General features: G+C 57.3%; 8 protein-coding genes across 8 annotated transcripts; 5 read left to right on the top strand and 3 right to left on the bottom strand.

Annotated features, from left to right (window-relative positions):
- Nucleotides 1–65: 65 nt before the first annotated feature.
- Nucleotides 66–3,596, top strand: EFT2 (uncharacterized protein; the record flags this gene model as incomplete). The annotated part of the gene is made up of 8 exons (XM_060600459.1): nucleotides 66–68; nucleotides 127–131; nucleotides 710–730; nucleotides 809–958; nucleotides 1,007–1,110; nucleotides 1,273–3,428; nucleotides 3,484–3,542; nucleotides 3,578–3,596. 8 exons carry the CDS (start codon nucleotides 66–68, stop codon nucleotides 3,594–3,596), a joined length of 2,517 nt encoding a protein of 838 aa, XP_060457050.1.
- A 1,875-nt stretch (nucleotides 3,597–5,471) lies between these two features.
- Nucleotides 5,472–7,606, top strand: CcaverHIS019_0406040 (uncharacterized protein; the record flags this gene model as incomplete). Its single annotated transcript, XM_060600458.1, has 11 exons — nucleotides 5,472–5,694; nucleotides 5,726–5,942; nucleotides 6,049–6,124; nucleotides 6,158–6,213; nucleotides 6,245–6,443; nucleotides 6,475–6,788; nucleotides 6,820–6,966; nucleotides 7,001–7,048; nucleotides 7,083–7,231; nucleotides 7,263–7,365; nucleotides 7,399–7,606. The coding sequence occupies 11 exons, from the start codon at nucleotides 5,472–5,474 to the stop codon at nucleotides 7,604–7,606; spliced, it is 1,740 nt and encodes a 579-aa protein (XP_060457049.1).
- A 1,174-nt stretch (nucleotides 7,607–8,780) lies between these two features.
- HHT1 (uncharacterized protein) lies at nucleotides 8,781–9,240 on the bottom strand (the record flags this gene model as incomplete). The annotated part of the gene is made up of 2 exons (XM_060600457.1): nucleotides 8,781–9,021; nucleotides 9,071–9,240. The coding sequence occupies 2 exons, from the start codon at nucleotides 9,238–9,240 to the stop codon at nucleotides 8,781–8,783; spliced, it is 411 nt and encodes a 136-aa protein (XP_060457048.1).
- A 1,271-nt stretch (nucleotides 9,241–10,511) lies between these two features.
- On the top strand, nucleotides 10,512–10,965 carry CcaverHIS019_0406020 (uncharacterized protein; the record flags this gene model as incomplete). The annotated part of the gene is made up of 2 exons (XM_060600454.1): nucleotides 10,512–10,653; nucleotides 10,682–10,965. The coding sequence occupies 2 exons, from the start codon at nucleotides 10,512–10,514 to the stop codon at nucleotides 10,963–10,965; spliced, it is 426 nt and encodes a 141-aa protein (XP_060457047.1).
- An 892-nt stretch (nucleotides 10,966–11,857) lies between these two features.
- Nucleotides 11,858–16,834, bottom strand: CcaverHIS019_0406010 (uncharacterized protein; the record flags this gene model as incomplete). The annotated part of the gene is made up of 8 exons (XM_060600453.1): nucleotides 11,858–12,945; nucleotides 13,036–13,058; nucleotides 13,093–13,410; nucleotides 13,471–15,214; nucleotides 15,252–15,391; nucleotides 15,426–15,534; nucleotides 15,708–16,462; nucleotides 16,494–16,834. 8 exons carry the CDS (start codon nucleotides 16,832–16,834, stop codon nucleotides 11,858–11,860), a joined length of 4,518 nt encoding a protein of 1,505 aa, XP_060457046.1.
- A 956-nt stretch (nucleotides 16,835–17,790) lies between these two features.
- Nucleotides 17,791–18,800, top strand: naa20 (uncharacterized protein; the record flags this gene model as incomplete). The annotated part of the gene is made up of 3 exons (XM_060600452.1): nucleotides 17,791–17,962; nucleotides 18,051–18,333; nucleotides 18,650–18,800. 3 exons carry the CDS (start codon nucleotides 17,791–17,793, stop codon nucleotides 18,798–18,800), a joined length of 606 nt encoding a protein of 201 aa, XP_060457045.1.
- Nucleotides 18,801–20,691: 1,891 nt separating this feature from the next.
- CcaverHIS019_0405990 (uncharacterized protein) lies at nucleotides 20,692–21,481 on the top strand (the record flags this gene model as incomplete). The annotated part of the gene is made up of 3 exons (XM_060600451.1): nucleotides 20,692–20,834; nucleotides 20,986–21,057; nucleotides 21,112–21,481. 3 exons carry the CDS (start codon nucleotides 20,692–20,694, stop codon nucleotides 21,479–21,481), a joined length of 585 nt encoding a protein of 194 aa, XP_060457044.1.
- Nucleotides 21,482–21,544: 63 nt separating this feature from the next.
- CcaverHIS019_0405980 (uncharacterized protein) lies at nucleotides 21,545–22,591 on the bottom strand (the record flags this gene model as incomplete). Its single annotated transcript, XM_060600450.1, has 5 exons — nucleotides 21,545–21,580; nucleotides 21,616–21,659; nucleotides 21,706–21,794; nucleotides 22,179–22,295; nucleotides 22,554–22,591. The coding sequence occupies 5 exons, from the start codon at nucleotides 22,589–22,591 to the stop codon at nucleotides 21,545–21,547; spliced, it is 324 nt and encodes a 107-aa protein (XP_060457043.1).
- Nucleotides 22,592–22,601: the final 10 nt, after the last annotated feature.

Here is a 22,601-nt window from a genome sequence, read left to right as displayed (position 1 = left end):
TCTCTCCCTCTAGTCTACGGACACCCTTCTTCTCCCCTTCCTTAAAACAACAAAAAAAAGTCAAGATGGTGAGTACACAATGTGGCGGCGAAAATCTGCTCGTCAACAGCGGCGCTGACTCTCCAGGTCAAGTAAGTCTTTGCCACCCGCTCGAGAACCGGAGGTGGATGGCTGCGAGCATGCTCTGGATGGGACGGAGGCGCAGGGGAGTGCAGGGCGGCGTTGTCAAGCACACGTTTCCTACTGTGCGATCGCGGCGCGGACTTGCGATCTTGATGACAAAGCGGATCGCAGTCAACACTCTGCAGTCTCTGCTACCCTTCGAGGCTATCTGACAACCCCATCTGGCGATAGCTACTGAAGAGGAGGCGAGAGCGGCTGCAGAGCGAGCGTTGTGCACGGATCCGATCACAACAGAAATGCTGTTTGTGCTCGGATCCGGATGGAGATTTGCGCCACCAGGACCTTGCTCCTCTGTGGCCTCCGGCCCGGCCTCCACGCTCAGCCCCATGCAATTCAAAGCTGCGTAGACTCGAGCCTATACTATTGCGCGACTATGCCAGCACGCTGTCAGGCTCGGGAAGACGTCGGCGATGCACCTCGCACAACTCGCGATCCATCCATCGTGACGCACGCATGCCCTCCACCTTCATGACGCTCGACATGCCCCTCCATCAACCCCGCTGCACAGAATACTAACGCGTAACAGCTTCACCGTCGACGAGATCCGGTATGTTTGGTCACGTTCGCGCATGTTTGCCGCCAGGCAATTGCGTGTCGCCCGAACGCCTTACTAATCCTACTCCAGTGCCCTCATGGACAAGCCGTCCAACATCCGTAACATGTCGGTCATTGCCCACGTCGACCACGGCAAGTCGACTCTTACCGACTCGCTCGTCTCGAAGGCCGGTATTATTGCCTCGTCGAAGGCCGGTGAGATGCGCTTCACCGACACTCGGTGAGTCACCTTGGGACCTGATTACGAAGGACGCGCTGACCTCCTCAGTCAGGACGAGATTGACCGTGGTATCACCATCAAGTCGACCGCCGTCTCGATGTACTTCCCCCTCCCCAAGGAGGACCTCGTTGACATCAAGCAGAAGACTGAGGGTGAGTAGATCAGAATTGGTTCTGTTGTCGGTCAAGAAAATTATTCAGTCCGCCACATCACGTGTGCCACATTCGTGGCGCCTCTTTCTCTCTCACACCCCATCCACCCCACGGGGAGGATCTGGGCTTCCCCGCATTTTCAGTCCAGTGCTAACGATGCAGGCGCCGAGTTCCTGATCAACCTGATTGACTCCCCCGGTCACGTCGACTTCTCGTCCGAGGTTACTGCCGCTCTCCGTGTTACCGACGGTGCGCTTGTTGTCGTCGACTGCGTTGAGGGTGTCTGTGTCCAGACCGAGACCGTCCTTCGTCAGTCGCTCACTGAGCGTGTCAAGCCCGTCCTTGTTGTCAACAAGGTCGACCGTGCGCTCCTCGAGCTCCAGGTCTCCAAGGAGGACCTTTACCAGTCGTTCTCGCGTACCGTCGAGTCGGTTAACGTCATCATCTCGACCTACGCCGACCCCGCCCTCGGTGATGTCCAGGTCTACCCCGACCAGGGCACCGTCGCTTTCGGCTCGGGTCTCCACGGCTGGGCCTTCACCCTCCGCTCGTTCGCTGGCCGTTACGCCAAGAAGTTCGGTGTCGACAAGGCTAAGCTTATGCCCAAGCTCTGGGGCGACAACTACTTCAACCCCAAGACCAAGAAGTGGACCAAGTCGTCGGACGCTGGCGTCGAGCGTGCCTTCAACATGTTCGTTCTTGACCCCATCTTCCGCCTCTTCGACTCGATCATGAACTTCAAGAAGGACGAGATCCCGAAGCTCCTCGAGAAGCTCGAGATCAAGCTCAGCTCCGACGAGAAGGACCTTGAGGGCAAGCAGCTCCTCAAGATTGTCATGAAGAAGTTCCTTCCCGCCGGTGACACCCTCCTTGAGATGATTGTCATCAACCTCCCCTCGCCCGTCACTGCCCAGCGCTACCGTGTCGAGACCCTCTACGAGGGCCCCATGGACGACGAGTCGGCCATCGGTATCCGTGACTGCGACCCCAAGGGTCCCCTCATGGTCTACATCTCCAAGATGGTTCCCACCTCGGACAAGGGTCGCTTCTACGCTTTCGGCCGTGTCTTCTCGGGCACTGTCTCGTCGGGCCCCAAGGTCCGTATCCAGGGCCCCAACTTCGTTCCCGGCAAGAAGGACGACTCGGTCATCAAGTCGATCCAGCGCACTGTCCTCATGATGGGCCGTACCACCGAGTCGATCGAGGACTGCCCCGCCGGCAACATTATCGGTCTCGTCGGTATCGACCAGTTCCTCCTCAAGTCGGGTACCATCACCACCTCGGAGACTGCCCACAACATGCGCGTCATGAAGTTCTCGGTCTCGCCCGTCGTCCAGGTTGCCGTCGAGTGCAAGAACGCCGCCGACCTCCCCAAGCTTGTCGAGGGTCTTAAGCGTCTCTCCAAGTCTGACCCCTGTGTCAAGACCTGGATGGGCGAGACTGGTGAGATTATCGTTGCTGGTGCCGGTGAGCTCCACCTCGAGATCTGCCTCAACGACCTCGAGAACGACCACGCTGGTGTTCCCCTCCGCAAGTCGGACCCCGTCGTCGGCTACCGTGAGACCATCCAGGCCGAGTCGTCGATGACCGCTCTCTCCAAGTCGCAGAACAAGCACAACCGTCTCTGGGTCAAGGCCGAGCCCCTTGGTGAGGAGCTCACCAAGGACATTGAGGACGGCAAGGTCGCCCCCCGTGACGACCCTAAGATCCGTGCTCGTTACCTCGCCGACACCTACGGCTGGGACGTCACCGACGCCCGTAAGATCTGGGCCTTTGGCCCCGACACCACCGGCCCCAACGTCTTCCTTGACGCCTCCAAGGGTGTTCAGTACATGAACGAGATCAAGGACTCGGTTGTCGCCGCCTTCCAGTGGGCCACCAAGGAGGGTGCCGTCGCTGAGGAGCCCATGCGTGGATGCAAGTTCGCCATCATTGACTGCACGCTCCACACCGACGCTATCCACCGTGGTGGTGGTCAGATCATCCCCACCGCTCGCCGCGTCACCTACGCCGCGCAGCTTCTCTCGCAGCCGGGTCTCCAGGAGCCCATGTTCCTCGTCGAGATTGCCGTCCCGGAGTCGGCCCAGGGTGGTGTCTACTCGGTCCTCAACGTTCGTCGTGGCCAGGTCTTCTCGGCTGAGCAGCGCCCCGGTACCCCCATGTACACCATGAAGGCGTACCTCCCCGTCGCCGAGTCCTTCGGCTTCAACGCCGACCTCCGTGCCGCCACCGGTGGCCAGGCCTTCCCCCAGGCCGTCTTCGACCACTGGGCGCTCCTCGGCGGTGACGCTTCGGAGAAGGGCTCCAAGGTCAACGAGGTGAGTTCTTACTTGATTTATGGCAATCTTCTTATAACAACAACTAACCAGTCAGATTGCCGTGAAGATCAGGACTCGCAAGGGCCTCAAGCCCGACGTGCCCCTGCTCGAGCAGTAAGTTTTCTCTCGATGCTCACGCTGACATACAGCTACTACGACAAGCTCTAAGCGATACGTGCCCAGCGCGTGTCCGAATCGACTGGAGTCGATCTGTAGAGCGTTTAGTGTCCGTAGGAGGATCACGGCGCGTTTTATTAGGTATCGCAATGATATCGAGGTCTGCTGTCACTTGGTTGCGTGCGTGTGTAGTCGACGAGAATCGCAGTGTGGCGAAAAGAGTTGGGTAATTTAAGGTTGAATTGTGGATAAGCTTAATTCGTTTTCCAGGCACGTCTGGATGCAACGCCAACGCTAGGCCGCGAAGTACCTCCCCACAACCTTTCTACCTTTGTCCCATTCTGAGTCTTTGTACATTAATACTTGAATAGTAAAGGAAATTGACTCAAGGTGATTAATGAGTGGCGACCACTGAACCAGTTACTAACCAGATGAGGCCAAACACACGATAACGTCACACAAGCTTCATTAGTGCAATGGGGCATTCCACAACATAATAGAGAGAGAGAGAGAGCACACGTTGACTACAGGTGTCATCATCTGCAAGTGGTAATGTACATAGGTTACCAATGAAACGATAATACGGAATCGAGCCAGACCTCCTGGTCCAACTCTCAGGACCATGGCGACCTCTCTCGGTTGAACCGATCCAAGGGATGCATGTTTGTTTCGCCCGCCTTTGACCAACAGTTGAGTCAGGCCATATTGGTAGCGTTGTCGCCGAGCAAGCTTACCCAAACGCCGTCCATCACATGGGATACTTGATCTCTCTCAGCCCAGCTGGGTGATCAAGGGACAGCTGCTCCACGTCGACCTTGGCGATATCATCTGCTGTGAGGATAGGATGGTTGACCGAGGTATCAATCACCTTGCGCGGGGGGTCCAGACGTTGGGAAGTGTTAGCAGGCGTTCCCTGTGCCAGGTCCCAAATGTCGAGCTGGCCTGTGGGATAACCGCTGGCGGGTGAAACCCCATCCTGTCCCTTGCAGCTCCGGAATAATGGTGTCGCGACAGATGGTATGTTCTGGGTCCCCAGTGCGGCACGGGTGGATGACGAGGCCGTGACCCATGGAACCGGGAAAAGTCAGTTGAGCCGAACCGTTGGTGCGCAGAGTGAGGGTGTAGCTAACCCAGGCGGTCCTACTATCAGCCTCGGATCATCTTCCCTCCCAACACGGTATGGCACTTTGGACTCACGGCGGCTGTAAGACCGTGTCGCCGAAAGGGTGCTCGTGGCGATCGTTGAACTTGCAGAGCACACTTCCGTGTATTCAATGGATCTACGTATTCTGTAACAGGGGAAAGGATGGATCGTGACGCTTGGATCGCCAGGTTTGATCGGCGAGTGAACAAACGATCGAGCGATCACGGAACACGCCAAGGTACTTGTGTAGTCGTGTGTGTCATTATTAGAACTGCCCTGATAAGATAGCTACCCATAAACGCGGCATTCCAAGACTTGTAAACCAATCCAATCCGGTAAACATCCATCAAGCTACAGACTCACGACTCTGAAAGCTTCACACCGCCATTGAGGGATGAGCATGCGCACAAGGTTCGGCCCTGCTTGGATACATGCGCTCTCCGTCATGCGCTCTCCGATGTTCCTGGATGGTGACGTTTGTCTGTGCCTGATACCACATCCGCATTCCTCAACAGACGCATTACAGCCAAGCTGTCGTCCAACTGTCCAACCCACATCCGACACCCGATGGGGCATGTTCTACACGCCCTTGCACGCCATTGTCAGGCCCCGCCCCCGTTCGAGGGTGAGCTCGCCATCAGAGTTCTACTAAGATGCGATACGGCCCTTGTCGGCAATTCGGCTCCGCGTTCGCTCGTGGCGGATCGATCTGAAGGAACGGTTCTACGCCATGATATAAAGCCCACCTCCAATAGCCTTGTTCCTCATCGCCCACCTCCAGCATGTTGCTGTCCACTCTCCTTGTGGGCCTGCTTTCAGGAGTTGCCGCTCAGACGGCTACGTCCTCGGCCTTCGACGCACAGGCCACCCGCCCATCCTCGGTCCTGGGCAACGCGACAGCGTTCGTCCATACCAAGTTCCATTCGCCCAGCGGACCCGTCAAGGTCACGGGTATGCGGCAGGACAACCTGGGCATCTTCCTCGGTATTCCCTTCGCGCAACCCCGTGAGTATTCTGTCAGTCCATCTGACACCAGCCGTCGGCGATCTCCGATTCAAGCCGCCCGTGCCTGCGAGCTATGGGAAGCATATCAAGGCGACGGAACAGCCGCCAGCGTGTCTCCAACAGGCGGGTTCTGTGGCTGCTAACGTGAGCGGTACGAGTGAGGACTGCCTGTTCGTCAACGTGATCACTCCGGCGAATGCCCTCGGGAAGGAGTGCGATCTCAAGGACCTGCCCGTCCTAGTGTGGATGTAAGTCTTCAACGCCCAGCGCCCGGGCCTGTGTGAACAGTGGGCAGTGAAAGTAGCCAAAGGGTAAAGGGGCTGAGAGATGCTGAATCTGGGGCGCTAACGGCAGCTATGGCGGTGGATTCTATGGCGGGTCGGCCATTCTGTACACCAGCCCATCGCTCGCGTCTCACGCTCTGAACAGCGTTCGTTCTTGTTGCGATTACTGCTGATGGAAGGGCAAACCAATCGTCCTTGTGACCATCGGATACCGGGTCGGCATTTTCGGCTTTGGGTGAGTTCTATACCGGCCACTGCTAAGACAGACACGGCAAGGAGATGAGGGCGAATGGCGCGATGAACCTTGGTCTCCGTGATCAGCTCCTCGGCATGCAGTGGGTCAAGGACAACATTGCGAGCTTCGGCGGCGACCCATGCAAGATTACGATCTTCGGCGAGTCGGCAGGCGCAATGTCGGTCAGCGCGCACATGTTGAACGAGACGCAGGACCTTTTCCGCGGCGCGGTGGGTACCTTTCTGATTGGGCTGACAGCAGATTATGGAGTCGGGGACTGTGACGTCACTGGGTGGCTTTGGGAATGATACCATCTACCAGGAGCCGTATGACAGGCTGGTCGAGTTTGCGGGTTGTAACGGAACAGACAACTCGTTCCAGTGCCTCAAAGGCCTGTCGGGAGAGGCCCTCCTCGCAGCACAGGTGGAGATGACCACGTCAAAGTTCGCCTGGACTTGGGGGTACCCGTTCGGCCCGGCTATTGACGGAGACATCATTCCCGCTTCGCCTTACCACATGATCAGCAATGGCTCATTCTCCAAGGTTCCGTTTATCACCGGCTGCAACAGCGATGAGTGAGCCAAGGTTGGTCATGACTGACAGCAGGGGCACGACGTTCATCTACGCCAGTCTGAGCCAGCAACTCACCGATTGGCCTCTCTCGACTGCCATTGAGGTCGCGTATCCCTTTCCCCTGCCGCAGGAGTTCTACGACCGTATCGAGGATTTCTACCCGCGCGACGGGACCGGATGGTATGTTGGAGGTCTATACTTTATCTGACGCCAGCCCATTCAACTCTGGCACTGATCTTTTCAACGGTTCTGTCTCGGCAGCGTAAGTCATTCAGCCGCTGTCGCTAACACGCAAGCTGGAAACAGGTGACGGCGGTCTTCACTGACCTGCTCATGCAGTCGCGCCGGCGCTGGATGCTGCGCACTGCCAACGAGTACGGCTTGAACAAGACGTGGTCGTACGAGTTCCGCGGTTACAGCCCGCCCGACCCTCCCTACTGGGGCAGTGAGTCCACCGTCTTGCAAGGCTGACGCAGGCTCGCACGAGGCCGAGAAACCATATGTCTTCGGCCGCGCCGTTGCCGAGCTCGGCTACAGCCCCGACCAGGTTGCGCTGGGCAAGGCGATGATGGACTACTGGTGAGTCTCCACAATCCAAGGAACTGACAGCAGGGTCAACTTTGTCTACTTCCTTGATCCCAATGGCGAGGGCGACTCGGGCCTGGCCCCCTGGCCAACGCACGACTTCCCGGCCAACAAGAACTCGCTCGAGATGGACATTGGGAGCCTGCAGGTCATCCAGGACGACTTCCGTGAGGAGAGCATTGCATTCATCAACAACCCTACGAACGCGTTCTACATCCGTAAGCGGGGGAATTGAACACTGCATCGGGGACTGTTAGAATTGAAAGCCGGGAGTACAGTCGAAAACGCGAAGTGAATCGATGTGAGGTCATTGGACCAGTGTTGACGCAGAGTGTCACGAGACCGATTGTATGGTAGAGGGCATTCCTGCTGGGTCCGGTCTCGGACCGCAATCCGCTTCTTCTCGGATGCATGCAAACTCCGCGGAGTGCAACTTCCGTATGGCCCAGCAGTCCGCTGATGCTGAGTGATTATTTATTTATTTGGATATCAATTAGAATTAGTTCATCTAGAACACAGGCACCCGATAATGATAATGCCGACACTGCAAAGTTTTCATCGCCCCGCTGGCCAAGTGGTAAGGCGTTCGTTTCCTACCGCATTAGGGCCCCCTCAGGGGTTCTGAAGCAGCGAAAGATCGCGGGTTCGACCCCCGCGCGGGGTTATCTTTATGCTCGCAGCGAATCTGCTCTTTTGCCGTGCAAGTAACATACTTGGACATGTTAGTTGAGGAGATGGTGGTGGATGGGGCGTCGCGTCGGGTGGAGGCTGAAGTGGAGGGAGGTGGAGGCTAGTGCGGTGGTGAGTGGCAAGGTGGATTGCTGAGCTATTGAATGGTGGCGTGGGAATTGGTTGGGGCGAGAAGCGAGGTAATTGAGCTAGTACAAAGGGAGCTAAAGGCGGTGTTGGCGGGAGGTGTGGTGGTGTCGGAATGAATGGGTTGGTCCTGGTGGGATGGATGGTTGGGTGGAGGATGGGTAGTGGTGGAGGCTGCGGCTGTGGCGGCGGCGCTGTTGTGGGTCACGATTGAGAGCGGCGTATAGCGGCGTAGGAATGTACTGATGTATAGAGTGGGTCGACGACGGAGCGAATGATAGCGGTGTCAGTGGGTTGCGTGGGTCTGAAAAGTGGTTATGAACAAGATGCTGGAGGCAGCTGGTCAGCAAGAGGGGACCGGAGGGGAGTGTGGCAGACTGAAACGGGGCACACTGGGAGGGCCCTACGAGAGGAACACACTCAGCAACGAAAACGCACCACCACATCAAGGCGACACCAAAGACATGGGCAAAATCAGGGAGCTCGATTCATCAAGTGCTCAACCTGTTTACAAACAGAAGGCAAAACGAAGTACAAAGGAGCACGGCGTGTCCTAGAACACCAGTGCGCGAAGCCGATGCCCGACGGGCAGCTTACGAGCGCTCACCACGGAGGCGGCGGGCGAGCTGAAGGTCCTTGGGCTGGATGGTGACACGCTTGGCGTGGATGGCGCAAAGGTTGGTGTCCTCGAAGAGCGAGACGAGGTAGGCCTCAGACGCCTCCTGGAGGGCGAGGACGGCCGACGACTGGAAGCGGAGGTCGGTCTTGAAGTCCTGGGCGATCTCACGAACAAGACGCTGGAAAGGGAGCTTGCGGATGAGGAGCTCGGTCGACCTGTCCAGTCAGCTATGCTCTTGTTGGAAGGAAGGTGGCAGGTACTCACTTCTGGTAGCGACGAATCTCACGAAGGGCGACGGTACCGGGGCGGTAACGGTGGGGCTTCTTGACACCACCGGTCGAGGGCGCCGACTTGCGGGCGGCCTTGGTGGCGAGCTGCTTGCGGGGCGCCTTGCCACCGGTGGACTTGCGGGCGGTCTGCTTGGTACGGGCCATTGTGGATGGGTGTGGGGTGGGGTGGTTGGTTGGTGTGAAGGTGGATTGAAAGTGGACTGGTACAAGTGACCTTGGTTGGAGTGTGAGGAGGACGAGTGGGATGATGAGCAATGCAGAGAAGACGATGGGCTTTTATATATCTCTTGCAGGCTAGTAGACTATCAATGGGTCGGGGGGGGGGGGGGGGGTGAACCAACATTTGGCTCCGTCGCCGTGTTGTTGTTGACTTGATCTTTGATCACCGAGACGGTGAAATCACGTGACGATTGATCTTGTGTGATCTTGCAATCTTGCGCTTCAAAACCGACTTGGCAGAGGATCACAAGGCTTTAGATCTGCATCCGCTACTCTGAATCTTGGTGCAACTCGTGACTTGAGGGGTTTGTGAGGTTTACCAAAACTCACAGATCAACCACCAAGTCACGAGTTGAACCATCCCCAGCATGCACAAAGTAAATCAAACACCAAACACACTTGTCGCCAGATCACCAACCAATCGCCACCCAACTTCTTGACTTGTCCTTAACACATCCGCCGAGTTTCATGGGATCCATCTCACCTCATAACATGCACTCTCTCCTTGCCTCAACAACGTGCGAGCAGGCCTAACAGGCAAGATGCGACATCGGTCCTTGTATACTGTCGATGACGGGCGCTCAAGTCCGCTGCGAGGCATGCCGGATAAGAACGCCTCGGCAGCAGTCCCGACCGTGGCGCCAAGTGTCCACTCACCTCGGCCTCTTCTTCACCCTAGGCATCAAAGGCGTCTTCCAACCACTCCAAGGCGGGCTCTTAATGCCATCGCCACCCACTGACCCCAGGCGCTCAGATGTTCGGTCTCGTACGCGTCACCGAAGCCGAGACCCGTTGTCTCGGCACGCCGCGTCCTCCTCGGACTCGCGATCCTGGCATTCACGGCTACAGGTCAACGATGCGCACTCGGAACTCTCCTCTACTCACTGTCATGCGCGGCGTGGATATCGTGTTCTTACTCCGTATCCCAGGTTCCCGCCCAAGGTCGTGATGCACGGCACCAGGCTCGTCCTGTTCGGTTGTTGCAGCCAAGATGTTCCAGTGGATTTGACAACGCGTATGCATGCTGTGCAGATGCCGGGAGTTTCCCGCGGAACGCTTCGCTTTGCGGACGGTATCGGTCGGCACCGTGTACTGCCAAGCCCGCACTGCCAAGCTCGCCGTGCACCAGCTGACCCAACAACAGGTGCCTGGAACAGCAAGGCAGCAACTTAATAAGCAGCTCACCGGTCGCCACGATGCTCATTATCCGCCGTCTCCCACTCCCCATACAGATCCTCACCATGTCTCTTTCTGTCGATATGCCATGGCGGCCCGTGTGCATCGCCACCGGCCTGTTCTACTCGCTTGGCGTGCTCGGCATCATGGATCCACTCCGAGGTGAGTGCTCCGTTATCCCGCTAATCAGCTACCCACCTATTCGGCGACACCAGGGCGACTGAGAAGGAGGCGACGTTCTACCCCGTCGTCGCGTCGCGTAACCTCACCCTGGCCGCGACCATTCTCTCCTTCGTGTACACCGGCCAACAGCGCGCACTCGGTACAATGATGATGTGCTGCTCTATCATGGGCGTGGCGGATATCGCGTTTCTCCTGAGCCGGCCTGGCTACTCGGGGCTCCATATGGCGGTCCACCTCGTCAAGGGCGTCTTGTTCCCCACGCTCGGGGCCAAGCTACTTGGCTGGTTCTAGTGAACGGTGCTGCGAGCAAGCGGATGTGATGTACCCTCTGTGGTCGGTGTGTGGAACGGATGCCTGGTATCAAGGCATTGCATTCACAGTCCATTCAAAAGCTGTGCAGGACGAGGATATCACTGAAGGCCGCCGCGAGTGTCCATTTGACACGTTGGAGTCACAACGTTGCTTGGCCCAGCCGCGCCGAGTTGTTCCGTAATTAAGGCTAATGTTAAACCATCAGGAACCGTGTTGTCCACACAGCTGGGCGCAACGCAACCACTGATTCTCCTTGGGAAGTACGACGCTGCTATCACTGAGCCATCGATCTGAGGGATAGTACAAGTCCGCAAACTACTGTATTGTTAAGGATAAGGCTGTGAATCCCTTGTGTACTGAGCTCCAACAGGTGCTTGTACAACACAGCCCTGCCTTACGTTCCAGTATTTAAGCATGTTATAGTATTTAAATGTCATTGAGGATGCTGAGTCGCTTTCCAAAGGTTCCTGCATGTCAGCCGCGCTCGACCATGCTTACTGCGTACAACAGAGTTGCTCTCGTCTACATTTTGAGCGCTCCTCGAAAACTCCTCAGCCCTTCGACTCGTTTCGCCGAAGAGCCCTTTCTTCAGGGGCGGCAGCCGCCCAAGTTGACCTCACCGTATCGTGCTTCGGTGTGGTTCTCCGACCCCAGGTCGTGTCCACTATCTAGTTCACTATATGTATGAGGCAGAGGGTGTACAGAGTGAGCCTTCTCGCCAGGACAGTCAGGAGACTGCGTCTTGGAGTGAGGCTCGGGACACCTTCCGCGCAGTTAATGCGTTGCGAAGCACGTGTCGAGTCCGGTCCGTGTGTCCGAGAAAATGCATGCTCCACCTTCTATCCTATCCGATATATGTTTTCTAGATGTTTCACTCAGAGAACCTCAGAGACGCATAGTAGCGAATATCCTCGAGGCTAATGCCTGATTTCTGGCACATTTCGTAGAAATGTCCGCGGGAGTTGAAAAGGTTTTCGGGTGTGTCAAACTCCTCGACAGCACCGTCGGACATGACTAAGATGCGGTCGTACGACAGAATTGTGCGCAGACGATGCGCGATACAGAGGAGCGTCTTGTTGCCAAACTCTTGCCGGATCGTTTCCTGGATCTTGGAGTCGGTCTCGACGTCGACGCTGGCAGTCGCCTCGTCGAGCACGAGGACCTTGGAGTCGCGGATTAGTGCGCGTGCAAGCGAGACGAGCGAACGCTCGCCGACGGACAGGTTGCCGCCCTCCTCCTCGACCACGTAGTCGAGGTTGAAGCGGGAAACGGGGGTCTCGTCGCCGCTCTTCGATGCGTCGTACGTCGTAGATGGAATGAGGTGAGCGCGCTTGAGCGCGTCGTAGAGCTCGGCATCGGTGTGCCTGCTGAACGGGTCGATGTTGGAACGCAGCGTCCCCGAGAACAGCAGCGGGTCCTGAGGAATAATGCTGATGTGGGATCGCAGTTGGTCGAGACCAATGTCGGCAATGTTGACGTTGTCGATTGTGATCGAGCCAGACGACAGCTCGGTGATTCGGAACAGTGCGGCCATGATTGAACTCTTGCCCGCTCCTGTGCGCCCGACAATACCGATCTTCTCGGACGGCTTGACGTGGATCGTCAGGCCCTTGAGCACATCCGGCAACTCGGGGCGGTACTTCATCACGACATTGTCGAACGAGATTTCGCCTTGGGCGGGCCACGAAGCGTCGGGCTTGTGATCGGGGACCTCGTGCGGCGGCTCCTGTTCCAGGTTATTGGCGTAGTACATGATACGCTCGGCGCCAACCATGTCATTCTCAACCTCGGCAAGCTGGCGCACGAGCCACGAGAAGACCTGCTGGATCGTGAGCATTGTCGAGAGGCCCAGGCCCGAGTGCGCCGCCGAGACCTTGTTGTTGAGAACGACGATAAGCGCGACCGCAAACGTGAGCAGCGATCCGAGCATGTCGAGACGGATACCGAGCCAGCGCTGGTCTGTTTGTCAGCATAGTTTGGACAACTCTGATAATTTGGAGGATTTCGGTAGCTTTCCTCTTCCATCCCTCATTTCGCCAGGAAACTCACTGATAATAGTCATGTAGTAACCACTGCGATTAGCTCCGCGTCTGGGAATGTGCTTACCGGTTCTCCACGTCCATCCGCTTGACGTTTTCCCGAATGAACCGCTTGCCTTCTCCGTACGCCCTGATGGTGGAAATACCCGAGAGTGATTCAGAAAAGTGCGAGTAGAGCGAAGAACGGAGGATCGCGTCAACGCGCTTGAACTCGCGTGACGAGGCGCGGTAGTACTGCGCGCAGTGGTAGTAGAGGAGGAAAACTACAGCAACGGCGATGAGGAACCACGGGCTGATGACAGCGAGCAGAACAACCGCGCCGATGACGTTGGCGACCATGTTCAGCGACATACGCGCCGCATCGGAGAGCGTGTTGTCGATTGTGCTGCGAGTTAGTGGGAATCAAAGCTGGTTGCTAGTGTGGAATAGGAATACGAATACGCACTCAATGTCCTTGCTGAACCGGTTCATGATACGTCCAAGTGGCGTCGTGTCGAAGAAGCTCTGCGGCGCGTACATGACACTCTTGATGGCGTCGCGGTGGATCGTGACGGAAGCGAAGAAGTTGATAAGCGACATGAAGGAGCCAATGAGGAACACGCCAAGCGCCTGGCCGATACCAAGCGCCGCGTATGCGCCCATGAACGCGTTGTTACTCAGGCCCCATTCGCCCTGTTGCCACCATACCAGCCAGTACTGAGACATGACGGTGAAGCCCTGTCCAATGACGACCGCGATAAGCAGGAGGGGGAGCATGATGTAGCCCTTGCCTGCGCGGAGGTAGCCCGAGAACGTGCCCTTCTGCAGGCTTCCTTGGTTGCGCTCCTCGAGCTGCATGAGCATACCGTGGCCGAGACCGCGAGTCGTCATCTTGGAGCGGTCAATTGGTTTGTGGGGGCCATTGTCCTCTTCGATCGCTTCCTCCTCGTCGCCAGCCTCCTTCTCCTCAACGTCCTCGGAGCCAAACTCACGCACGAGCCGCGAGAACGGCCCGTCCGCATCCTTGAGCTCCTGGTATGTCCCAGTCTCACAGACACGTCCGTTGTCAAGCATGATGATGTTGTCGACATGCGGGAGGAAGTGGAGAGCGTGCGTCACAAGGATGCGCGTCTTGCCAGCCAGCGCGCCCAGAATCGCGTTGAAGAACACCTGTTTGCCAACACCCGCGTCGAGTGCTGAGAGTGGGTCATCAAGCGCAATAATGTCAGAGTCAAAGTACAGCGCACGCGCAATGTTAACGCGTTGCTTCTGCCCACCCGAGAGCGTGATGCCCTTCTCGCCAATCTCAGTGCCGTCGCCGTCCTCGAGGAGCTCGAGATCTGGCTCAAGGGACGCATCGCGCACAGCAGCCCAGTACTTGTCCTCGTTCCACGGCTGCCCGAATAGAATGTTTTCGCGCACAGTTGCGTTCTGGATCCATGGGGTCTGGGCGCACAGTGCTGTTGTGCCTTGGAACTTGACGCTGCCAGAGGTGCGACGCATTTCGCCCATGAGGCCTTGGAGGAGCGATGACTTGCCAGAACCAATGGGGCCCACGATCGCCGTGAGCGACCCAGACGGGATCGAGAGGTTGATATCCTTGAGCTGGAAGACGTCGTCCTGCGAGTTACCCTGCGGCCCTGCTGCCGGAGTCTGGATACCGGACTTCTTGCCCTCCTTGTCCTTGGACTTCTTGGGCGACTTGCCAGCTGGTTTGACGCCCTTCTGGGCCGCCGCAAGTTTGGCCTCGAGTTTGACGACCTCGTCCTCGATAGGCGGTGCCGCGTCCCACGTGAACGACGCGTCCTTAATCAGCACGGCCTCCTTGAGGTCTGGGTCGATCACACGTTCGTCGGTCGTGACCTCGGCGTCAAAGACAGCCTGGAGACGGCCAAGAGCATTGATAGCGTCGGCTGTTGCGCTGAGAGTCATGGGCCACATCATCAGCGGCATGCGCATCAGGTTGAAGAGCGTGACCGAGGTGAAGATGGTCGCTGGCTGGAGATCGTGGGCTGTGAGGGAGTACGTGACGAATGCGAGAATCGTGGCGAGGACTGGCAGCGACATGGCAAATGCCATCATGCCAGAACGGACGATGAGGAGCGTACGGACGTAGCCGAGCTCCATCCGTCGGACGGCGCTGAGACGCTCCAGGAAAGGTTTCTCCCAAGCGAAGAACTTGACAAGGCGCATGCCTCCCAGGATCTCCTCTTCTGGTTAGCACACAAGTGGAAGAAATGTACTCACGGAGCAGCTTGGCACGCTTGTCGGTCCACACCATCGACTTCTTGCGCACTTCGAAAAGCTTCTTCATGATGATGGCCTGGCCAGGCGTCATGATCAGGAGGAACATAATACCAGGTACCGCGGAATATCCTAGCTCCACACTGGGGTCAGCGAAGGCCAAGGAGAGGCGAGTACATTAGAATAACAGTAATAATGATGAATTGGATCGGTGCTGTCCACAGGATGTGCACAAAGCCCGCAGCGAAGTCGATGCGAGCCGTATCCGTCGAGATGTGGTTGGTGACTAGAGGAAAGAAAATTAGTTCAAATGGATGTCACATCCGAGTGCCACATTCGAGGAAGGTGGAGGAAGGTGGAGGATTGGCAGAGTGTAGGGGAATGGGCGCGTTGGGAGAAAAGGATGTAATGTGGAAGCTAGGTCAGCGATCTGGTTAATCAGAAATCTGTTGGACGTACTCTTTCCATTCGGCAGCTCGCTGCGCGACTTCTGAGTGAAGCGGAGGGCACGCTCGTAGATTGCGGAAATGAGCGCCGAGCGCGCGAGCACGCCCGTTCCCATAGTACGGTAGAAGTAGTGGTGCAAGGTAAGAGATGAGATGCTGAGCATGAAGAACAGGCCAATGGCCATTCCGACGCCGTCTCCGATCTTTGGAGCAGCCACTGGTAAGCCCTTGCGATGGAGCTCATTTTTTGTGGACCAACGGATAAGTGCACGGATGAGGAGCGGGGAGCATGCTAGAGAGCAGTCACCAATGATTTTGAGGACGCCCGCCATCCAGAACCACCACCCGAATACGTCGAGGAGAGCCATTGCGAGGCTGGCCTTCTTCTTTCCTTTCTTGGTACGGAAGTCGGCTTCACGCTTCTCACGATGTGGTAGGAGCGGGTAGAAGATACGCTGCCGCCGTGGGAGTGGGGTACGTGGGTCCGCGAGGCGCGCATTGTACTCCTCGGCGCTCTTCTTGCGCTCCTCGTACTTCTCCGCGAGGATGCCTGCCAGTCGTCCAGCCGACCGCTTCTCATCCATCCGCCACAGGTCTGTCGCCTCGAGAGGGCGCGCGTCGCCGAGCGCCATCATTGGCGATACCCAGTTGAAGTAGAGGAACGAGAACCAGTTCGCGCTGACTTCCGGGGTGAGTTTCGCGTCGTCGAGCGACATCGGCGGCGGTGGTGGCGGATACTTTGGCTTCATGAACGGCAGCGAGTGTCGCCTAGAGTCAGCGTGGTTGCACAACTGCGTACCATCGTGGTTGGCTGTACGGCCCGCCCTCAGCGTCCTTGAACTGTTCCTTTCCAGTCTTGTCCTCGACAACGACCTTGACCTTGCGCGTTGTGCCGTCATGGTCGACCTCAATGATGCCGCGCTCCTCGTACTCTTTCGACGACGTCGACGACGCCGACGACCCCTTCTCGCTCATGTTCATTTTGGTTTTTTCGTTCATCGGTGACTTGGGCGCGGAGGTCTGGCCGGATGTTGCGCGCGGGTGGCGGTCGGAAGGGGTGGTCGGCTGCGTCGGCTCCACTGCGCCAGTGACTGTTGATGATGGCGATGGGTCTCGCGGTGTGCCCGTGGGGCCCGTCATGTTGGCGAACGGGTTTGCGCGTGATTGGGCGCCGAAATATGGGGCTCTCCTAGTCTAGTCCAAGTGGAGACAAAGTCGACGCAGTTGCGAGTCGCGCTGGAGTCGACGACGTCAGGTGGCGAGACTTGGAGAGGCACGCCGAAAAATGATGGAGGAACCGATGTCGACTAGAGGTTATCGATTCGTGCAACAATCGACGTTGGTGGGGGATTAGGGATTAGAGATACTTGAGCTGCGCTGCGCCTCGAATAAGTGCAAAGTTGGAGATGGAGACGCTTGCTCAGCAGTTTGGACGTCGGGTCGGTGGTCGTCCATGGCCGTCGGCCGCCGGTGTGAGGGGGCGGGAGTCGGCTTTAGCCGACGACGCCGTGCTCGTTTGGGTCGGCTCTGCATGGCCCCCACATGGGCTGCCAAAACGGACTGCATGAGTGTATTTGAATACAGCCAGGGGCGCAGATGAGCCTGTGAGTGAATGCATAGCATGGTGCCAGCCTGGATGGTCGTCCGGTCTAGATACATTGAGTTCCGGTCACTCTGTCAGTCACGGAGGGGGCCGAAGTAGGCCATGTCCGACTGGAGCGAGGCCAGGTGATCTGATGAAATTGAGGGTTTCTGGCAAATCTCGGTCACTGGTGGAGTATGTGGGGGGATGTACCTGTCAGAATCATAGTGCGAGATGGAGATAGCGTCAGGCAATTCCCCGAGTCTCTTCCCAAGCCCAAGAGTGTGTCAGCGTGAGCGTGCCTCTCTTCAAGTTACGCTTTTGTAGACGCGTCATCGTTGCAAAGTCCAAAGTGCGGAAAGAGTGCATGATTCTTGTGTTGGGCAAGTCATGTGAGGTGAGTGGGGGCCCACACGTCACGAGGTCCAGCGGAAAAATACGGCCAGTGAATCATCAGCAGACCATCTCAGTGTCCAAGTGTCCACATCTCTCTCCCCTTGACCATCTCTCAGCCATGTCCATCATTCGCCCCTTTGACGCGATGGATGTCTTACGCTTCACGAATGTGCAGGCGGATCCCTGGACCGCCACGTACCACAATGGCTACTATGCGAGCTACTTGGCGCAGTGGCCCGATTTTTGCGTCTCCGCCAGCGGCGCGTTCGACGACAACGTGGGAGCGTACAGTGAGTGACGAGAGGGCCGGTACGGCTGAGAGCGAGGGCGGTGTTGGGGGACAAGTCGTTAGCAAATAGACGCGTTGCTGACGCGTAGTGATCGCCAAGCACGAGCCCCCACCACCAGACAAGCAGCACCACGGTCACTTGACGGCCATGTCGATTTGTCCGCGCATGCGGGGGACAGGCCTGGCGCGCGTCTTCATGGCCATTCTAGAGAGGCTGTCGTCGGACGGCTCGGAGGGATGGCCGGGGCCAGATAACGACCCGACGGATTGTGTTGACGCGTGGTTCGTCGACCTCTTTGTGCGGTGCAACAATCACCGCGCGATCGACATGTACGAGAAGCTCGGGTACAGCGTGTACCGGCGAGTAGTCGAGTGAGTCGGTGTGGGGCTGAAGAATGAGGGAGGGAGGGATGGATGGAGAGGAGGGCAATGTGCTGGAGCTGCGATGGTGTGGAAGCGGTGATCGATGATCGCCACTGTGTGGCCGTGGGAACGGATGTGGCGGACTGGGAGATGGCGACGTTTAGAGCCATTAGGCGTCCTCGCCCGTACGAGGAGCCACTGACCCTTTCGACACGCAAGCGAATGCTTGTCCACAGCAACTGAGCAGTGTCTGAACCTCAGCTTCTCTGCTACCCATCCTTATCATTTCTGCATTCCTCCTGCATCCTCAGGCCGCTGACACCAGCTACTACCACCGTATGGAAGGGGCCGGCGCGTCGCGCGACGAACTAGACGGCTTCGACATGCGCAAGTCGATGCCGCGCGACGTCGGTGGGCGGTACGTCCGCGCGAATGGGCGCGATACGCTCGTGACCCCAGATCAGGTGTGGGCATAGTTCATTTGCATAGCATTGTATAGAGTGGAATAGAGTTATTTGCGATGTGGACGACAGGATGAAGCGGGTCAGACGTCAGGTTACCCCGGGAATGGCGAGGCCGAGTTGGCGAGCTGTTGCATCATGGCCATGCCCTACTAGGATGAGACGTGAAGACTTGCTCTGATGGATCTGAACATCAACTAGAGGCCCATGTCGCAGGTCCCAACTTGCTAACGAGGCCGGGGTGAGCACGATGGATGTCAGTTGTGGTGCTGCAGACGTCACAAGTGAGGTCATCTCGCCACAGATGTCCGCCATGATTTGCATGGGAGACCGCGGTCACGTTGAGGAGGTGCGGTTGCATGATCTGTGGTTGCCATGGACAAGGCGCCTAGAGGCCAAGCTGGCAGCGCGTGCTATCGGGGTAGAGACGATGCACTTGGGCCGGAGCAAGGTCACGAGCGCGGTGTTAGTCCCGCTGATACTGGCGACCAACCCCAGGCAGAGATGCCAGGTCACGTTGAAAGTCGGATGAGGGCAAGGAGATAAGGCAATGGCGCGCTTCTCCACAATTCCACAAACTAGAGCTTTAGTTGATCCACGAATGTGGAGCCGAACAAGGTCACATGGTTGATAAGAGGAGACTGTGGTCCTGTCAGCCAGCCAGAGCATGGTTATTGTGCTGAGGTTAGGTCACGCGGAGTCAGCAGTAGCAGTCAGGCTGAGTGAACACCTCGTGCCATTCCCATCGTCCACCATCTGCCTGCCTGTCATCCCGTCGTTGGCCCCCTTACTCATGGGTCGCCAAGAGTCTGTTAAAAGCAAGTAGGTGTAGCTTGAGAAGGCTAGTCTGGCCGGTGGCGGACGCCATGAGATTCTCGGCTTGGCACTGAATTTTGCCGCGTGGCGTGGCATCCGATTCGGTAGTGGGTATGGCGTGGCATCGAGCGTGACTCAACTCACGACATCCGTAATTGAGTAGCAGGCATAAGATATTACGGCTTGGCAGGCTAATTCAGTATTCTTCGCTTGTCGAACAGACAGAGGCATGACGATGGCGTGTTTGAACCCCAGTACGCCAGACTGTACAGCCCGGGTGGGGGAGTAGAAAATGCCGAGACATGTCCGGGATGTCGTAATGGGCAGAGTGGGCAGCTGCTTCAGTATACTGGAAAATACCTGATTCGATCGGGAAGAGAGACTCATGGTCAGACGGCTATGCAGACAGGATGCAGGATACAGGGACGAGCAAATGAAACTGGAAAATAAAGGGGTTTCCAGGCTCCTCACGTCATCAGCTTGCCACACCTGAAGAATTTGACTGCAAGACTAGTAGCAAGACAAGCTTCGTGACGGTTATATTACAGGGAAACATTGGACAGTAGGATGAGTAGTTATGGCGGGTGCCTGTGAGAGGGGTTGAGATGAAGTAAGCTCAACAAGGCACGTTCTTCTTTCTTTGTTAGCTTGTTAGAGGCCAATGACCAAAGTATACCATTTCCACGACCCCCCTCAATATACCAGTCAAGTCTTGGCAGGATACCAAATGGGGCGGCCGACCCCAACCACCCCATTAGACCAGAGGATGCATATTCATGCTCTCCTCTTCCACCCCACCCCTTATACTCAAGTTGCCAGAGTTGGTGACCATTCTGTCAGGGAGTGCGACTCACTCTCAGTATCTGGCCTCGGCCTGACTGCCTACCTCCCTACCATCCCTCACCTCACTACCATACTACTACATTCAGGTTGCCTGATTCCCATTTGCTTACTTGTAGGTTAGATACAGACCTACAGTCCGTCCGGACGCACCGCATTACTTTTGTTTGATCTGGTTCATTTCTCTCTGTTGTTGTTCGACGTACCGACGTTTGCGCACGGATCGTGCACAGAGCAAACCCCGAAGAGCATGTTGTCGCCGCGACCCCGGTCCGCACCTACCTCCCCTTTGGCCCGAGATGGATCGTTCACCTTGACCCCATTCCCCGATAGGAGACAAGCCCGCCGGAAACCGAGGACAGTACAGGTGTCAGCGTATGGAGACTTGAGCTGGTGGGTATTTGCATTCAACAGCTGGTTGTGCATGGAAGTGTTGCATATGGAGATGGTGCAGAGGCTATGCAAAGTGGAGAAGAGAGTAGTGGAGGCGGTGCCGAGTCGGACGGATCTGAAGCCTTCCAACCCAACCTACGCTGACATGCAGGAGTCAAGAAGCTTCGGACTTGCATTCAAGACCACCACGCCTTCCTCTTACTGGAGCACTCCGGTCTACATCGTGAGTACTAATCCGGCATCGCTCCACTTGCAAAGAAAACCCTCTCATCAGCAGAGTCACGCTCGCCCCGATTTCCGAGGAACATAAGGACCAGCGAGGCACAGGGCGACCACTTCGTCCCCCACTCCACGCATCATACACTCCATCTAGCCTTGGGCCAAGACGCCTCCCACCTGTCGAGGCTCTCGTCGACGTTCCCGACTTTGGACTCGGCCGGCGACGAGAGCGCTCATCCTACATGCCTGCAGCGATTCCCCCACCCATATCTACACCCCGATACCCCGATAGTCGGTGCTCTGAAACGCCGAGCCCGCGCACTCCCTCACCTCCCGTCACGCCCGAGACGCCCGATATTGACACACGCCGCGTTCGCGACAACATGGACGATCTGAATCGCAAGTTTGCCCAGGAGCTTTGTATGTAATAGTGAGAAGGGGCTTTGCTACGCCATGCATTCCCCATTGGTGATACAGAATAATGCTTTTGTCTAGTGGTGGTGCGCTTCGCCGCCAAACATCTTGGGCTGCGGGTCAGCGCCGTGGTCATGTGGTTACTCACGGGGATGTTGCGCTCCCACTTGGTGCCGCCGGGGAAGAGGGGTGCTGGTGTCAGATGGAACAAGAGGAGTAATCTGAGCAGGTCACTCACGCCGGTAGGGGTCGGGGTGGGCGTCCTTGGCAAGGCGGGCCTCGGCCTGCTCGAGGACAATGGCGAGGGCACGGGGGTCCGAGATGTTGCTGATGTCAGTGGGGTCAAGGTGAGATTGTGGAGGAAGAGAGAGGTACCGAACGGCTGAATTGCGAGATATGGCAGATGCCTGGCCTGTGGAGCGTCGCAGGGGACATGGTCACTCTGAACAGATGCTGTTACCCCACACCCCAATTACTGGCAGAACAGAGGGCGGGTAGCGCGAAGGGTCTGGCGATGAGTCCGGCGACAGCGCACCGCACTCTCCCACACTCAACTGCCTTCCGTACACCGTCAACAGTAAACGAGAGCCCGCTTGCTGTACCGACTGCGAAAGCCGCCCGGCGCCCAGCCACTGCAGAAGGAACGCTTGACGCTCCAAACCTCATCTGGCCACATCCCCCAACCTTCCCTCAGGCGCACTCCACACGCACCGGTTACGCTCAAACTCGGCGCGGATCTCGATAGCCTTCTGGCGCCAGAGGTCTCGCCGGATGTACCAGTTGAGCGCGTTGTTCAGGTAGCGCCGGTACAGCGACTTGACGTAGAGCCTGTGTTTGGGATCGCGTTTCGTGGTCGGATCGGAATGAGGGAGATGGCGGGTGGGGCGGGGCGAAGGAAGGGAGGGAGGGAGGAGCAGAATAGATGGAGAGGGCGACGGGGGTACAGGCGAGAGTGGGCGGACGAGGAGGATGGATAGAGTGGACAGAAGGCAGCGCGAACGAGATCGCCGAGCAGCATCGGAACGCGGATCGGACAGCGTTGGCGGAATGCGTCAGCATCACACTCATCCACGACACGATACGCACCTGTGGGCATTGGAGAAGGCCTGGGGTCCGGACGACATGGCTAGCTTG

This window comes from Cutaneotrichosporon cavernicola (genome assembly GCF_030864355.1).
Source record: "Cutaneotrichosporon cavernicola HIS019 DNA, chromosome: 4".
In the NCBI taxonomy this organism is placed as follows: Eukaryota; Fungi; Basidiomycota; class Tremellomycetes; order Trichosporonales; family Trichosporonaceae; genus Cutaneotrichosporon; species Cutaneotrichosporon cavernicola.
Note: the sequence above shows the minus strand (reverse complement) of the source record. Positions and strands in the feature narration are given on the sequence as shown.